At 38.7% G+C, this 18,363-nt stretch overlaps 1 protein-coding gene across 12 annotated transcripts in view; it reads left to right on the top strand.

Moving 5' to 3' along the window:
• Window positions 1–18,023, top strand: part of LOC108940304 (microphthalmia-associated transcription factor-like) — a 40,515-nt gene extending 22,492 nt beyond the window's left edge. The window contains exons 1-9 of one of the 12 annotated variants that reach the window (XM_018762420.2): window positions 10,687–11,135; window positions 11,576–11,806; window positions 12,663–12,758; window positions 13,574–13,691; window positions 14,152–14,244; window positions 15,001–15,057; window positions 15,331–15,406; window positions 15,752–15,899; window positions 16,276–18,023. In XM_018762420.2, the coding sequence (XP_018617936.1) occupies window positions 11,103–11,135; window positions 11,576–11,806; window positions 12,663–12,758; window positions 13,574–13,691; window positions 14,152–14,244; window positions 15,001–15,057; window positions 15,331–15,406; window positions 15,752–15,899; window positions 16,276–16,686 (1,263 nt within the window). In that variant the 5' untranslated portion in view covers window positions 10,687–11,102 and the 3' untranslated portion in view covers window positions 16,687–18,023. Of the gene's footprint in view, window positions 1–10,686; window positions 11,136–11,575; window positions 11,861–12,662; window positions 12,759–13,573; window positions 13,692–14,151; window positions 14,245–15,000; window positions 15,058–15,330; window positions 15,407–15,751; window positions 15,900–16,275 lie in introns of those variants that run through there. The other 11 variants (XM_018762402.2, XM_029248822.1, XM_018762368.2 and 8 more) reach the window with 11 other exon arrangements.
• Window positions 18,024–18,363: the final 340 nt, after the last annotated feature.

Genomic DNA, 18,363 nt, shown 5'->3' with positions numbered 1-18,363 from the left:
TAGAAATCAATATCTAATGCAAATGTCATGGCTTTATAGACTAATATATTTTTAAGGGTTTCATCACCACCTGAAAAATCTTTCAATCTTCCGTGAACTTTTTAAAAATTAAAATGATTGTTTATTTTATTAAATCAGTAATTGATAATTAATGCAATCCATGCAGAAGACCACACAAGGAGCTCATTTATTTACACTACCGTACAGTGCTTGCAACTGTTGGCTTCCAGTGAGCATCAGAGCAAATGCACTCTAAGCGGATGACTTTTAAATACCATCAGATAAGGCAGGGCATAAAGTACTGCCGCATGAAAGCAGGAGGCTGCATGGTTGCGCTTGTTTAGTTTGTGGTCATGATGACCTTCTGAGTTTAGCGCCGCAGGCCTTGCTCTCTAATACTGGATAATGCTATGTCATTGTGTGCCAGCTCTTGGTTGAAGTGCTCTACACTGGGTTTAATGGCTTGTCAAAACCACCACCCCCCTCACCCAAGTCTTCATAAAAAGCCACATTTGTTCATCTGCTCAGAAAAGTTTTCTGAGAACTCCCTTTAAAGTTGTTTGCTGTTCAAGCAATGAACACATAAATGACCTAACTTGGCACGCTAACGCCACATTTTACGTTAAACTGTTAGTTTTTCAAAAATTAAGTTTTTATAACTGCCTTTGTGGATCATGGGTTGTCTGTAGGAAGGCTGCTTTCAGGTTCAAGCGGATGTTGTTCTGCTATAATCGAGGCAGCTGAGTCATAGTCAAAATGTACAAAACCTCAAACACAATTTTGCTGGCTCCTCACCTCTTGGAGTTGGGATCAGTTGAATAATAGGAAAGCTGTCCTCCAGTTCATATAAAAATTCAGTTTTCAATGAAAGCACACAAATATTTTAGTAAATATTATATTTAGGGTGATCACATAAGTGAAAAACCAAGATAGGAGTACGTGATAACATTGAAATCAGTTTTCTTCACAGAATCAATTGGTTTCAGCAATTAATAACTGCTGGCAGTTGCCAAGGACACGTGGAACACTTAAAATGTTGTCGTCTTCAGAATGAAGCTCTGGGTATTGAACATGATTTGTACATGGTAATACAGCAGACAAAATGTGGCACGCCTTAATTTTTTCCACTTCAAAAGCTTGAAGGATGAGAGTGCCCTTCTTGGATACCGTCACCCTCAAGCATTCCACTGGGTATGCAGACGGTTCATCTTTTCCTTTTCAAAGACTCATTCAATTATTCATTCTTCCATTACCGATTACCACTTTCCCTAATGTAGGGTCACTGTATTCTGGATCCTATCCTGGTAAATGCAAGACTGGGTACACCATGGAAAGAACGCCAGTCCATTGCAGGGCAATTATGCAAACAAACACTATTGACAATATAGACTCACCAATTCACCTGGATCACATGTGTTTGTACTATGGGAATTGGAGGATCAGGAATCAAGGACTTGGACAGCTTCAAAATTTGCCAAATCAAAATGTGCATTTTCAACTAATTTTCATTGGAAATTGTCAAAATAGCTGATACTTTTTCCCAAAAAATGACTGGCACTATCAAGCAACTTAGTTATTTACCCATTTATACAGCTGGTTAGTTTTAAGTGCACCAGCTCAGGATAGGTACTGTACCTTGCTCAAGGTTACCACAGCAGGAGGTGGGCTTTGAACCGGATTCCTTCAGGTCCAAAGGATGTGGCTTTAACTGCTATGCTACCTGCTGTCTGAATAATCAGTATGTTGCTTGTAATATAGAACCTACATGTGGCATGCCAGGGAGAGGACTGCCAGTCCTTAGTCTGAGGTCTTTAATGCAAAATGTCAAAAGTATCGCAGCATATTAGAACACGCACTGGTTCTGGCCATCATCAATCCACAAAGCAATGACCAGCGGTTCTGTGGGGCCAAATTGTTTGCATCACTTCTGTCAGAAGGAATATTGCCCAGAGACAAGGTTGCAGTCATGGACCGCTTGGTGAGACCCCAGTGGTTTATTGCTATTGTTCGCCATTCCTCAAGTTTACGGTTTTGTTAAATGGCTTAAAAATTGGACAGTGTTGCCCCTTCGGCATGACTGAAACATTCTGGAAAATGTCTCCTGCTTGAGGTACGATTAATGTTAGAGGCACAATGTGTTGGCGAAAGAGATGCGTGTCACGGTTTTCTCAGCAGCTAAGCGGTTAGTGTAAAATATGTGTTAGTCTACAGGAAAAGCGCCTCTTTTTTTTTTTTTTTTTTTTTTTTTTTTTTATTTAAACTCAGGAAAAGAAGAAAAAATTGCTTTAGGGCTCCATTACTAGACACACTCAACAGTCATTGAAACAGAGGCTTCCATTGTTTTCAAACCCAGTCAGCAATTTGAGATCACAAATTATTTTCCATTTCATTACAGTTTGTGTACACACACCATTTAAATCTGTGTTGATCTGCATCAAGAAAAACACATAAAACTCAATCTTGTGTGTTCGCAAGGGTTTCTCAGTCATTTTCGATGCCATTGGCTTGAATATTTTTAGCGCCTTACCTGAGGCAACAGCAGTAAACCATAACCTTTGACCCTTAATTTTTTATCACTTTTATGATAAGGTTTATGATAACCTTCCCATGCTATGTCTGTCACCGCCATAAGGTGTGCTAGGAAAGTTTGATGCAAAAGCAGCTTCCTAAAAGAAGAAGTAATAAGTAACAGAAGTAGTAAAAAAGGTGAAACATGTTTACATCAGTCTTTCTCATTGTTATTCTTTACTATTAAAATATCTTTTGAACTTCATAGCTTGAGAAGTGTATACCTGACAGTTTTGCACTTTTGTCCTTTTGTGCAGCTGGATTGTTTTATAGAATTTTGGTACATTAACAGATATAAACCAAAATGAATTGTAATGAGCAGTGATTCTGTACTGAAGTGTAAATTGCTATAATTTAAACAGCACCATTCAGTTAAACTGTTTAGCTCTTAATTAGCCTTTAAATAGATTGTAAATTGTTGTAAATAATAGTATTCTGAATGTTGTCTGAGAATGTCTGTTTCACTGACAATTTTTTTTCCCCTTTCCTTTGCTTCTATTTTTAGTGATAAAGCATTTATTTATTTATTTATTTTTATTTATTTATTATAATTAAAACACCAAACTGAGCTGGTCAGATGTCTGTTTTTTATCGAGTGTATAAAAATGGATACAAATTAAAAGTTTGAATACACTTTGTTCAAAATAGTCTTTTTGCAAGGCATTCAGTTAACAAATTTGAACAGAAAATGGGCTGCTGACGTTCTTAGTTCTTCTGCAGAAGTTCCCAGAGATGTAGGACACTTGTGGCTCACTTCTTTTCCACTCTTCGGTCGAGTTTGTCCCAAACAGGTACTGCCCAGGTTGCCCAGCTCTACTCAGGCCTTTGACTTGTACTATGTAGGTAGCATTTCTTTCTTCATTCAGATTTAGCAGTGCTCAGTGTTGATCAGTTTATTTCTCAACACTCTCCCCAGAGTTTTATTTCAGTTATGTCTCCTCCAACTATGTGGGACAAAACTCAGTTCAGGACTGTGGATTCCCCGTCGTGGGAGGCAAGGCTTAGCTGTTGCAGCTCTCAACCTACAGGCACAATGAGAAGCAAGGAAGTTCACACACCCCTGATCGGTCCTTGCTTTTATTTCTTCCTCACAGTTGTGAGGCTTTTCCCTTGTTTTTTCCGTGTCTTACTTTCTTACTTCTCAGCTTTCTTTTGCCCTGATTTGAGATTATTCACAGCTGTTGCTCTGATGCCAGTCTCCACAGTAGGTGCACAAGTTTCCCGATATGATTATGTTGCTTCATCTTAAATAAAGCATAAAAGTGCATGTAACTAGCTTGGCACTTGAAATTTTGAAAGCAAAACTTTAGTTGAGAACAAGATAAAGGGACCATAAACAGTGCGCTTGCACATAATGTAGCAAAACGTGTTTATTTCACAGAGAATGAACATACTCTTTTATATTTACAAGTGTGACATTACAATCTGTTCCTCCATGGAATTGTGTGTGTGTGTCTGTGTCTCTGTGTTCTTGTTTTCCATCAGGGAAAAAAATCCAGAAAGGTCATCTTAAATGGAATATAATAAAATGTGCAAGTATTTTCTAATTATGAGTGCCTCTAAATGTAAGCACAGACTCTGTGAGGTAGGGGTTACAATAAGATGAGAGAAATAACCTTGTATTTCACGCTTAGTCTGTTGAGCATCTGCCATGGAGAAAGTCATCTTGCTTGAAGTGGAGAAGCCAGGGGTCCATTGAATGTCAACACTGGAGCATTTCTGTCCTCATATTGGAACAAGAATAGAAAGGTTCTGCATAACTCAATACATAAGCATAAAAAAAAATGGCTAACTCAAATATGCAGAGTCTGAAAAGCTTGCCAGCAGACTGCACGTCTTGCTAGAGTCAAGAAGTTGCATCAGATATTTTACCCTTTTTTTTTCTTTTTTTTTTTTTTTTTTGTGTCTTGTGGAAGGATCATTCAGAGGACAGGAGTGGACTTTGAATTCAGTTTATAAGCATGCTTTAAAAAATGTACTCATAAGCTTTCTTTGTTGCGCTTATTTTGTTGCAGGGAAATGAAGGAATGGTAAGACCTGAAGGATTAAGTTCAAACAATCCGCCAATTTCACGCCTCACAGCAGATGTCTCACTTCTTCGAGACAGGCGAAACAAAGAATTCCATTTTGTGATATAGGGTTGAAAAAGCTTTTTTTAAATTTTTTTTTTTTTTTTTTTTTCCCCTGCCGTGCTGGATAAGCAGATTTAATCACTGTAATCTTTCACTGTTTTTGATGTATGAAAAAAGAACGTGGAATGGTTCATTAGGTCTATAAGTGATGCTGTGCATGAGGCTATACCATGAGTCCATGAATTATTGGGCTCAAATTGCATTAAACGCCAGGGAACATAGTGCCAGGTTCACGTAAGGTGGGCAGAGCTGCAGTTTCTAGTGAGTAGTCCTGTAAAATCTGAAGTATGAGGATCTGGAAATTGTAACTGCCCTGATGAAATTAGGAGGATTATTTTGCATGGTTGGACAGGAGAGGTAAAAAAAAAAAAAAAAAAAAAAAAAAAAACCTAGGGTGATTTGATAAGCAAGATGTGTTTTGAAAGTCACTGTTCAGTGTTAGATAGGGCTTCTTCTCACAATAGCCTATTGCCCTTTGGTACAACATGCATTGCCTTCTTTACCTCAAGGGTACATTTTAACCACGTATTCATTACTTTTTTTTCCCTCTATCGCTTTTCTTCTTCTCAATTCTTTGCCAGGGAGTGCTCTAGTTTCTCTCTCGTCACGGATGCTTCTTATCGTTTCACTAGGCATAAATACAGTTAAACTTTCCTTCTAAACAACTTCTCTGAGATGTACGTTGCTTTGGAAAAAGAATCTGCTAAATGAATAAATGTTATTGTAATGTAAAACTTTACACTTCTTTGATTTAAAAAAAAAAAAAAAAAAAAAAAAAAAAAGTTTCCAGTTTCCTCTTACACTTAGTGTCTTTCAGTTCAACTGTTAATGGAAAATTGCCCTTTGTGTTGGTGTTTCTCTAATTGCCCTGTTATGTATTCACATCCCATTCAGAGTGTACCCTGCTTCACATCCTATCATTCTGCGATAGGTTCCGGACTATTGTGGCACTGCATTTGATAGTAGATTATTGATAAAGAATGAAACGCAGTGCATAATCCCCTTATACTGCACAAATATGAAGGCGTAGTTGCTTTGCTAAAACTCTGCTGTACTCCATTTTCCTATTTATACTGTACAGCTTGCCTTTATTGTAAGAGTTGGTTAGAAATTCATATTTTTTGTAAGTTTGCTTCTTTTCATGTCCTTGTAAACTATATAATGGTATAATTCTTTTATGCTACACAACTTAAATGTTTGAGTTTTTTGCTCTGTTTTGCCAGAGCTCTGATAAGGTGAAAAGAACTTTTTTTTCCTCTGTTCCAGTGGTTACAGGTGATTTGATTAAACTGTGTTCAACAAATGAATTTCCACAACATTTGTCTTATTTGCACACCCCAAAAAAAAATTAAAATTATCCATAATAATTTAATCTAACAATTAGAGAGAGGAAAAAAAAAATAATTAAACTGCACCCTCTGCATTCCCCAGCTCATCATATGCATTTTCAAACTTTCAAATAAACCACCCACATTTCCTGGAAAGGAAAGGGCTGTAATTACTCAGATATGTATTGTTTGTGATTGTTATAAATGTATGCATTTCTGAAACTCCGCAGTGCTTAAGTTTAGTTGTGCAGCCATCCTGGAGTCTCAGGGCCACGTGGACGAAGACTAGTATGAGTCTGTTCTTCAGCATTAGCCGATTGCCTGTGGGTTCAAGAGGTGCAGGGGTTTGTGAATGGCAGTGAACATAGCCTGCAGCCCTGCCAGCAAGGGCGGTCTAAAAATATCAGGCCTTTATCAGTGGATGAGGATGGGGAGTAAGGGATAACACACAGTGCTTCTTAAAGGCTGAGCGGACCTGGGGGGGAATATGGGCTAGGAGATGAGCAAAGCTGGCTTCGGGAGGGGTTCTTTCTAGTCATGCAGGAGCCACACAGCACACTTCCTGCCTGTATTACTGTACATGTGCAGGAGGTATGTTATTAGTATGCTTTTTGTATTTTTGAGGACGATTTTTTTTTTTTTTTTTTTTTCCCCACCATTCTTGCTTTGCAATTTTCAGGTTTTCAGTTTCCCTGGCTTATTTAGACATTAAAACAGTAACTTTAGACAGTAATATACAGTAATTTGCTCCCCATCTATACTTGACATACTGTTTATTTTTTTCCAAATATTGCACCAATATAATCTCCTGACTGAGTAAACAGTTTTTCTCTTAAATGCAAACTACATTTAGAATGAATTTTTTTTTTTGTTCATAGGTTATGGTTATGTGAGAGAAGATAAAATTTTAAGAGATCGATCGATTCAGTTATTTCCGTTTGGCTGATGTAACTCAGTATTTTAACTGGAGCAGTAAAGGTTAAGCAGCGTTTTCAATGTTCAGCCCTACAACTCAGTCTAGCTGTTGTAGTTTGATCATAAAAAGGAGTGTGTAACTGCCATTGCACGAAGCGTGTGCAATTTAAAGGTTTTAGCTACTAGTGCAACATCCAGTACGTGTCCAGATCTGAAAGGGTCATAAGAACATAGTTTCTTGCAGTGTATATGTCATGGACATTCTGTTTTTGGAGTATATCTTTAATGAATAACTGTCACTCTTCATTAAGGCAAACAGAAATCTGGAATTAAAAGGAAGAGTGTTGCAATTTTTTTTTTTTTTTTTTTTTTTTTTTTTTTGGGGAAAATATATGTAAAAGGGTGCAGCAGGTAGTGTAATGGTTAGGGCTGCTGTCATTGCAGTTGAAAGACCCAGGTTTAATTCATATCTGCTGTTGTACTACCCTGATTATAAAACGAGTCCTGGAAATTTACGGTAAATACCTTGTACTGTAAATTGCCAAGGCTCATTTTATAATTTGGCAATCCTAGGCAGTAACCTATGGGCACTGTCTTTTGGGGACACCAAATTTTACTACCAAAACTGAAAATTTGTGATTTTAAAATTTAAAATTGTGATCCAAAAAAAAAAAAATTGTAAAAATGAATAATAAAAACTTTTTAATTAGAAAGTTGGAGAAGGTCTGCTGCTTCATTTTATAATCATATCATCGCTGCCATGTGTCTTTGAAATTTTGTAGACAACATTTTGTTTGAAACTCACTCTATGCAAATAATACATACTGTATCTATTTTAACAAAGTTCAGCCTTGAAAACAAGTTTAGTTTCAGTTAATTTTGAGTAGTAACAGTATAAATCTGTGCTCTGTTCATATATAATGTTCATTTAATAAACCATTTTCTTCATAAAATCAAATTTTATTTCCATGCTTTATGATCTATCTATCTATATTACAATAGTAGTAATATATGTATGTGTACTTGGATTAGAGGGGGGGTGCAGTGGCGCAGTGGGTTGGACCGCAGTCCTGCTTTCCGGTGGGCCTGGGGTTCGAGTCCCGCTTGGGGTACCTTGCGACGGACTGGCGTCCCGTCCTGGGTGTGTCCCCTCCCCCTCTGGCCTTACGCCCTGTGTTGCCGGGTAGGCTCCGGTTCCCCGCGACCCTGTATGGGACAAGCGGTTCTGAAAGTGTGTGTGTGTGTACTTGGATTAATCTAGAGAAATAGTCTACAGGGACTGGATTGATTCTTGCCTGGGGGTGCCAGAAACCACAGTACTGGCCGTGTAAATTACTATAGTAAAAATCACTCAGCTGTATAATATGGGTAAATATTTATAAGTAGCTTAACGTTATTAGTTTCTTCGGGGCAAAGTATCAGTTAAATGAATAAATGTAAATAAACTTGCGTTAGCTCTGCTTATAAAAAGTAATGTTAGGCTGATCAATAAAAATAAATGCAGTTACAGTACAGTCACCCTTGTATCAAGGGGTCTCAAAGAATCGCAACAAAATTTAATATTTTTAGACCATCTTAAAGCCTTAGTCTTACAGTCAAAGGAGGATCTTATAGCAGCATAGTTTTCAGCAGGTTTTGCAGAGTGAAAGACATAAGCAATAATCTTTTGAACTTTATTTCTTCATATCACGGCCATCCATGAGCCAAGTTATCAAAATGTCTCTATCCAGTGGGTACCTTGTTTCACAGGTACATTCCAGACCCCTGTGCCCCTGCATTAAAGAAGTGGTCATTGGTAGTGAATGAATGAATGAACGAATGAATGAATGAAAATGTAACATTGAAAGACAATATATGAGTAATTCCTGTTTTAAAAATTATAAAATATGTTTATGTTAATATTGTAATACATAGAGATACCTTTATATTTTTATTAATTTTAGGTGACTTTCACTTTTGGAACGGATTACTTTTTCATAAGAAATAATGGTAATTGGACCCGTTCACAACAGGAAATCGGCTAACAAAGTGATTTCACAGAACAAATTTCGTCCTTTATATGAGGAATGGGTGTGTCTAACTACATTAAGGACTACCGATAATATTTTTCGGTCCCCAAACGGAAAATGTGAATGGTAATTAGACTCCTTCACAACATGAACATTTGCAAGTTGTTGGGGCATATTCATGTTTATTTTGACTGTAGAACACACACACATTTTCAGAACTGCTTGTCCCATACGGGGAACCGGAGCCTACCCAGTAACACAGGCCGTAAGGCCGGAGGGGGAGGGGACACACCCAGGACGGGACGCCAGTCCATCGCAAGGCACCCCAAGCGGGACTCGAACCCCAGACCCACTGGAGAGCAGGACTGTGGTCCAACCCACTGCACCACCGCACCCCTACGGCTGTAGAACAGTGATCTCTATTTCTTGTGCCGCAGTTATCATAATGAGAAGCTGTAGTGGCTCTAAAGAAATCCTGTGTTTGGAATATCAGTAGTACTGAATAAGAGTTAGTCGACACCCAGACTCCTGTGTACGTGTGTTCATAGATACATGTGTGCATCTGTGTGTGCTTATTGAGAGTTTGGCAGTGTATGAATGCTAGTTTTACTTAAGATAAAAAATATCCAATTTAACAGAAATAATACCCCTTACCATTTGCAAAATGGAAGAGTTTCTCAAAGGGGAAGATTTTTTTTTTTTTTTTTTTTCTCTCCCCCCTTTTGGGAGGAGGGAATTTTTGGAAAGATTAGCTGCACTGGCTCTGGCATTGACCAATGGGCCATGACCTCCCGGCGGCTGCACCATGCTGGGCTTTGACTAGCTCTTGCACGTGTGGCGTCTGCACATGTTTCGGCGCTGTCGTCTGAAAGCCCCTTCAATCCCTCCCTGCGCTTCTTCTCCTGGCACTCAAACAACAAGTTTCCTTGTTTGTTTCACGAAGCTCCCTTTGGTGATTAGACATTTTGCCATCCACGTCTTTATGGTAGTCCTTTCGCTGTGGTTACATCTTCGAGACGTTAGTAGGGAGCAGCCTCGCATTCTGCAGAAATGTCACAGGTAGCTGAGGGCTGTTCCAGTAGGACCGCTCATCTGTGCCCCGGGCAGTGAATGCGCACTTAACGTTATGGCAGGCATATCGAATATCTGCTGCTGCAGTTAGTCATGGTGCGTTGAAGCTGGATTTAGGGAGCTGTTCCAAAGCATTCCATCGGTACAATGTTCGTTTTGTAGTTTATTCTGAGAATGTAGTAATGAAAATGTCTCTAAAGGTCAAACGAATAACCTTTAAAACCCACTATTATGTCTTGTAATCATTTTTAATTGTATATAATTACTTTTCATGTGAGATTTTGTAAGAGGAATACGGTAAATCCACAGCGAAGTCTTAATTTCATACATTAGCTGTTGATTTCTTTCTAAAGTTAGTGAACGGAATTGAGAGCTAGATCACAGTATTGCATTACATTATTTTTGGCTGTATATGTATACTAGTTACAATATGGGTTTCTGTTATTTTATTAGATAAAATATATTGAAAATATTAGCTTAAAAATATTACAATTGATTGAAAGAATAGTATCAGTCAGTTTTATTCATTTTTATTTTTCCTTCATGAGGCCATTGCCAATTTAGTGGACTATATGAACTAACAGAAATTGTACCCATAAAATAGTAAGGATTTATATTTTCTTACATTGCCTTGTTCTAAAACAACAATGCCACTGACTGTGTGCTAGACCTTAAGAACAAATAATGTTTTATACTAGAGTAGTGGAACGAAAGATGAAGAAGTCTCTTGCCCGAAGCTAGTGTCAGTTTAGAGACGCTAACTAGACCCCAGAATGAGCTCTTTGTGGCACACAGATACTGACGTCAAAACATCTTTAAAAAGACAAATTTTTATTTCCGATAGATCAACACAAGAGCAGAAAGGTTCTCTATGTTTCTTCCTAATTTTGTACATGCATAACTAATAAGTTCTTTTTTCTTTAATAAGATGACCTCGTGAAGTTCCACCCCTCAGTTGAAGTGTGCTGTACATATTTACAAAGCTCATATAACACACAGCAGTCTAGCTAGCGCCATCTGAAAAGGGAATTACTGTGCAAACTTTATATGATTTAAAAACGGAATACAAATATTTCAGTATGCTGGAGATGCTTGAATACAGTCATTATCAGGTAAACCCTTTAGTTTACTCATAGTTGCCACTGTTTTTGTTTTACAGGTGTCAGTATTGCAATCGGAATAAGAATTTTTTTCTATTATTACATTAGCTGTTATTTCTTAATCATTCAATAGAAGATGACTGCAGAGATCATTGATGGGTCTATGTCTTAAGAGGTTTAATCACAAATTCTTTCATGCATCTGTTTCTTTCCGTGTATTCTATTCTAACTGCACTGTTACTTTGCTAAAATACAGCAACAGGCTTTTATATGTTTCAAAGTTTAAAAAAAAAAAAATTCAAAGAGTAACAGCCATGATATGCTTTAATATGTTTTAAAAAGTCACGTTTATGTTTCACCTTAATGCTTACAATAAAAAAAAAAAAAAAAAAAAAAAAAAGGGGTGATCCATGTTAACCCTTCTCCATTGTGGGGATTCATCTCTTGACCAGGTCCAAACGCACCTGGAGAACCCCACCAAGTACCACATCCAGCAAGCCCAACGGCAGCAGGTGAAGCAGTACCTCTCCACCACCCTTGGCAACAAGCTGGGCAGCCAATCTGTCAGCCTGCCCTGTACCAACCAGGCCACGGAGCACGGGGGCATGCCCCCAGGACCGGGCAACAGTGCCCCCAATAGCCCCATGGCTCTGCTGACCCTCAACTCCAACTGTGAGAAAGAGGTAGAGCACACAGGACAGAGTCACCTCTGGAGCGCACAGAGCACCGCAGACAGGGTCAGCAGTGTGTGTGTCCGGCTCGAAATAACATGTGCACTTTCTTTTTCTTGATGTGTCTTTAACAAATGTTGGTCAAAATTGCTCATTTTAAATGTTTATCATTTAGATAATATGACAGTTCTTTTTAACGTCAAAATCCTTGCAAAATAAAATCCGGAACAATTTAACTGTTTCCGACCAATAGCTCTAGTAGAGAGTCCATAGGAGACCTTGGTATGGAGAAGTGGAACCCTAACCCTGTCCTTCAGCTGGGCCACTTCCCTGCCATCATTCCCCTTAATATTCATCTTAAACCTGTTTATATCTACTTTTTCTTTTATCCAAAATGTTGTTGTGTTTTCATACAACTGATTGTCACTTTTATGCACTGTTTTTTCAAAAACAATTGTTTTAACTGCATGCATTACAAAATGAAAATGTATTGATTTTGACATGCTTTATGTAAACAGATTAATAGGTCACACTGGTTATGTTGGTGCTGTTTACAGGCAGTGAAAAAAGGATTGTAGGATATTGTAGTTTAAATTATTGACCAGTGTAAATTATGCAGTGGTCTTTGTTCAATTCAATTTTTTTTTAACAGAGCACTCTTCTCAGACAGTGACTCAGAACGCTGAACAAAGGCATAAGACAAACAAATAAGACAGTTGACTTTGTTGATTTTAGTGTATTTAAATGAACAGCAACTGATTATTTTTCCAAAAAAAAGTATAAGCAGTAAGGGAAATTTGTTCGAGACGACAGTGTAGATAACATATCAAAGGCATTTTTTTTTTTTTTTTATCTTTTGTTATTCCAGATGGACGACGTTATTGATGACATTATTAGTTTGGAATCGAGTTATAATGACGATATCCTCGGACTGATGGATCCAAGTCTTCAAATGGCAAATACGGTATTGTTTAGACTGACATTTGTACTGTTTAGCTTTGTACTAATATATGCAAGAATTTTCATATATAAGCAGGACTGAAAATGCAAGAATGGAAAAAGTGAATGTTGGTTGTTTTTAATATTGCCAGTAACATTTTAGCATAACGATATTGTCAGTGTAAAGAAAGCTGTTAAACAGAGACCACTATTTCATGCAAGAGATTAATACACATGAAAAGCTGGCTTGGGCCATTTACCATAGAAAAATCAGAACAACGACAGCGGAAGGCAACACGATCATTGATTAAGGACCGTGACTGAGGGAATGAGCAGTTCGTCTTTAATACAGAACGTCTCTTTGTTCCAAAGTAAAACTTAAGTTGTTAAAACATTGTGTTCAAACGCTCCGGCTCCATATACAAGAACGTAATCATTATCAAGGCAGTACTGCAATGAAACAAGTAAATCCTTAAAGGGCGTCAAAAGTATATTGTGTTTCTCTTTTAATTAATTTTGTCTCTATATCACACCTTCCCAGCATGCCTTAGAGCTCTTCAATGCACACATGATTTCTGTTTTGTCCCAAACGAAGCAGTCTGTAGTCTAAACTGTTGGTTCTCGTCAATCTGTGGTTTTTGCCACTGCAGCACAAGGACACCTGTGGTTTTTGATGATGCATCACACCCTCTTTTTATAGAGAAGTGCCAGTCCAGAATCAGTTCTGAATGGGTTCCAGGGCCACTGTCCAGATGTTCACGTTATGTTACTTAGTTGACTGAGACGGTAGAAGCATTTCTTTTTCTTTGCGCTCGCACTGAAAGACCTGGTCTGCTGCAGATCCCGGTGTCCGGCAGTCTCCTGGAATTGTACAATAACCAGGGCATGCCTCCCCCTGGGCTCTCCATCAGCAACTCCTGCCCTGCCAATTTGTCCAACATCAAAAGGGAACTCTCAGGTAAACCACCCGTTGCGTGCATAGCGTAGGCTGCAGGCTGGGAAGCGCTCGTCTCCCCTCCAGCGCAGTTTGCTCTTCTGAGTCGTCTTAGAACAACATGCAGGCGAGGAAGATGAGCGCGAACAGAAGCCTTAGAGGACTATCTCCACATTTCAGTTTCGGATTGGCTCAGGATGCGTTTTGCCGTCTCGAGGCAAGCAGAAGTCCACCAACACTTATTGACTTATGAAAAGTAAAGTGTGGAGAAGTACATGTTGGATTGTGTGTTATATGATTAATGTCTTCCAAATGCTTCGCAATAATAAATTATTTATACCCCCTTGCACTTTTTAAAACAAGGCCGTGTATTAATTGTGTATCAGTTGAACCCTAGGTTTTTTATGTAGACGGCCCGTAATGCAAATATATCCATATTGTGTGCAATTCAAAACACACAACGAAAATATAATGTGCCAAATAGTTACCCCAGCTCCGGCGTTGATGCACATGCTGGACAAGTCTGGATCCTGTGGCAAGTTTGAAAACTATCAAAGGCCTGAGGGCTTTCCAGTAGGTATGTCCCATCATTTATACCTGTTTTAACCATGCAAGTGTATTCTGTAATTAGACGCATTATATTTGCTCTGAAAATATTTTTTGATATTAAACATTAAAACATTTTTTTTTTTTTTTTTTTTTTTTGTTGCTGAAAGCAAGCTTTGTACGTGTTCCACATTCCTTTGTGTTTAGTTTTAAAAATAAATAACTGAACTTGTATTTTTTAAAACAGTATCGTTTGTTTGTATTGGTGAAATGGAAATTCTGCTGTACTGTTGTAGAAAAAACTAAGTGGTATTCAAGAGAGTGTTTTGTTATTCTGCTGAACAATAATTATGATGTACTCATTTTTTAATAATCTCTTAAATTTTGATCTTTACTAAAAAGTGTTATGCTATTCTCCTAAATTGTGCCCACAGGTCCATTTTACAGTCATTAAGGTCAACTTTCAATGAAAATTCATGTTTTTACGAAAGATGTACATAGTATTGCACACAATATGTGATATTTTCACTAAATCTGTACAAAATACACTATTAATTTCTTATGAGTGGGTCCAATGGCCAGTCTTTGAAATACAGGACGATTTTTGTATCTGTATCAGGTTTTTCAGTTATGAGCCTTTCTGACTGGACTTGACAGGTAATAATCGTTTTACTGTGAAAAGACGTAGATTATGATGAGGCTTCTTGAGTAATGATTAATGTAGCAATGTCGTTCTGGTGTATCTACAGGACTTTCACACTGTATTAATTTCTCTCTCTTATTCCAGAGGCTGAAGTGAGAGCCTTGGCAAAGGAGAGGCAGAAGAAGGACAATCACAACCTCAGTGAGTTTTTAGCCGGCCATTTCCCTCTGCACCCAAACAATTAAAACATCTTTGCTGCTCCGGCGTTCCATCATTTACTGGGTTATGTATCAGATTGGCTTTCCCTCATGTAATGTGGCAGGACTGCAGGAGGGGTAGGTGAGACATTTTTTTAAAATGTGTGTTGCAGCAAATGACCATGTGTATGTGCATGAGTGATGAAGAGTGGGTGTTGTTCACTCATCAGGCTCTGCTGTCTTGTATTAATACTTCATCTCCCAACCGATTCCTCAGTTGAACGAAGACGCCGGTTTAACATCAATGACCGAATCAAAGAGCTCGGAACCTTGATTCCAAAATCAAATGATCCGTAAGTTGAAAACTGTCTGTTAGTTTCACGCATTTTCAAAACAAATTATAACTCGGCTGTATCTCAAACAAATTCAGCTGCACCCATTTTTGGTAACTTTTTGGTGTTTTTTTTTTTTTTTTTTCCTCTCCTCCCCCTATTATCTCTTTAGCTGACAATTACAGGATAGGGTAGTGCATGGCAAGAAAGTGTTTGACATGTAGATCAGAGCTCCATTACCTGGTATTTTGCACTTTCCATACAATGCGTTGCATTGTTGTAAACGCCGAATGGTAAAACGACCGTGTTTTGTCGGGTTGCTGCCACGTGGCGTGCGAGTATTTGCTGAGGCTGCCGTCTCCTTAGGGACATGCGGTGGAACAAGGGCACCATCCTGAAGGCTTCTGTGGACTACATCCGCAAGCTGCAGAGGGAGCAGCAGCGCGCCAAGGAGCTGGAGAACAGGCAGAAGAAGCTGGAGCATGCCAACAGGCACCTCATGCTACGGATACAGGTAATCCCCACCGGGGGCGCACTTGAGCACAATGCAGAATACGCCCGGGATTCGTATTCCCTTAAATGAGCTTTCGCTGACTGTCGGCGCGGTGTCGCAGGGAGTAGCGTTGCTGCCTCGCGGCACAGCATGTTTATTATACATTGATCTGACTATTCAAATCCCATCTTTAATCTACAAAAGATATTTATTTAGAATTTTTGTTTTTTCCATATATTTTGGAGGGAAATTGTACAATGCTTATTATCATATGATAAGTTGGAGATGATTATAGGATAATTATACAAGTCTTAATTTCTTAAGCTATTTATAACGTTAAAGCTTTATTTTCTGTATGTGTGTTTGGGTTTATCTGCAACCTCACGGTGTCATCCAGGAGCTGGAAATGCAGGCTCGTGCTCATGGACTAGTGGTGGTTGCCTCGTCCGCACTCTGCCCCTCAGAACTCACCAATCGGGCCATCAAGCAGGAGCCAGTCCTGGGAGACTGCAGCCAGGACATGTACCCCCACGGGCACCACCCAGCCTCTGACCCGTCCAGGCCAACCACGCTGGACCTCAATGACGGCACCATCAGCTACAGCGACAACCACCCCGAGCAGGGCGATCCCAGAGTCTATGGAATGCCAGCAAAAGTGGCGTCAAAGCTGGACGACATCCTGATGGATGGCACGCTGTCACCAGTTGGCGTGAGCGATCCCCTGCTCTCCTCCGTTTCACCAGGCGCCTCTCAGGACAGCAGCCGCAGAAGCAGCATAAGCATGGAGGAGAACGAACACGGCTGTTAGCGCCGACCTGTTGGTGGCCTGCCCTGTACAACTACTAACAGTTGGCACAGTAACACTGCTGCGAGGGAGAGGTACAAAGCCTTGTTTCTGAAGTGTTGTTTTTTTTATTGTTTACATTTTTTTCAGTAACTTTTTTTGTTTTTGATTTATTTTCAGTTATATGAAGTCATTAACCTGTATCAAAAAAAAATCAGTTTATTTGTAAAGGAGTGATTTTATATACACTAGCTGACATTATAGTTGTTTTAATCGGAAATGATTACATAGATACAGTGTATTCTTTGAAGATGATCATTTTGGAATTCCACTGTAAATATTTAAGTTATATTCATAGAGAGCTTTGGAAAGAAATAGCAGGTCACATTGTTTAATGGCAAATGGAAAATTGCCGTTCCAAAGACAAGCCTATGAGAGTTTGCTCATTTTTCCAACTCTTCACGTTTGTGTAACCTATACTCTAAACACGTGGGTTGATCACATCGTAGCTGTGCAGAGTGCTTGTATTGAAGGTGAACTCAGATTACACCTCTTGTAAAAGTGGCCTGCTAGGGGAGAACTGCCTATCCATGTGGCATACATTTAACATTAACATTTACCATATTTATGGAGGGGGGGTCACTGATAATAAATAGCATTCCCCTAACCTAAGCTTTCTAAAAAATGGCTTTATGAAGCTTGTACAGATTGTGGTTCCCAGGCCTAAAACGGAGCACGCTTTTTTTTTTTTTTTTGCATAGGGCCCATCTAAGTCAGAATTTCAGTCCTTGTACCAAAGCCTACACCTCCAGTTTGGAGAATACCGCGTCGTCTTGTCAGTCAACTCTTGGAATCGGCACATCCATCTGTGACCAGTCAATATACCAAATTATCACTATTACATTTACAATCAATCCCAAACAATGCGAAACAGCGCTTGAATCTTTGAATAAGCTTGCACTTCTTGGGACTCAGCTAGCAACATTTAGGTTGCAAATTCAGCCCCTTTACTACTTGGCTACCTGCGGCCCCTTAGCTTATTGTCTGCCAAGGCACAGGAATAAAAGCTTGATTCAGGGATGCTTCTACTGTCAGGGTAGCTGCCCTGTCTTGAGTGCCTGAGTCCAGATGTGGGCCAGAGCTACTGGATTAGCCATCACTTCCTACTGTCTCCATGATGGCAGCTTGAACTTTTTAGGAATCCGTGCATTTATTCATCTTTTTTTTTTTTTTTTTTTTTTTTTAAAGCCTACCCTCACTATGTACATATTGTATTCTTGTTGTAGGTAAAGTGTACCAACACCAGGTTTCTTAATTTTCATACACTCCGCTAAATATATTTTGAAATTGAAACTTTATGGTACTAATCGCTTTAATAGTCAGCGTTTTAAAAAAAAATAAAAAATAAAAAATCCATCAGCTCCCCACAAATATTTTTGATGAGGTAAATTATTTCTGTTTTTCCATGCCTTTCTTTTATGTTGAACTGTAATATTCTGGGTATTTTTTATTGTGCAGAAGTTTCTATTCAAAAGGAATATAGGGAGACTTGTGGGTTTTTTTTAAATTATAACTTGTGGATATTAAAACTGGAAGGAAATCTGACTGCAAGATTTAAAACGGATGTTTTATATTCTAACAATCTAATGTAAGGTTTATAATGCACAAATGGTGTTGTATGAGCAATTCTAGACCTACTAT

Source organism: Scleropages formosus, chromosome 2 (assembly GCF_900964775.1).
Source record: "Scleropages formosus chromosome 2, fSclFor1.1, whole genome shotgun sequence".
Classification (NCBI taxonomy): Eukaryota; Metazoa; Chordata; class Actinopteri; order Osteoglossiformes; family Osteoglossidae; genus Scleropages; species Scleropages formosus.
This window is presented reverse-complemented; position numbering and strand designations above follow the sequence as displayed.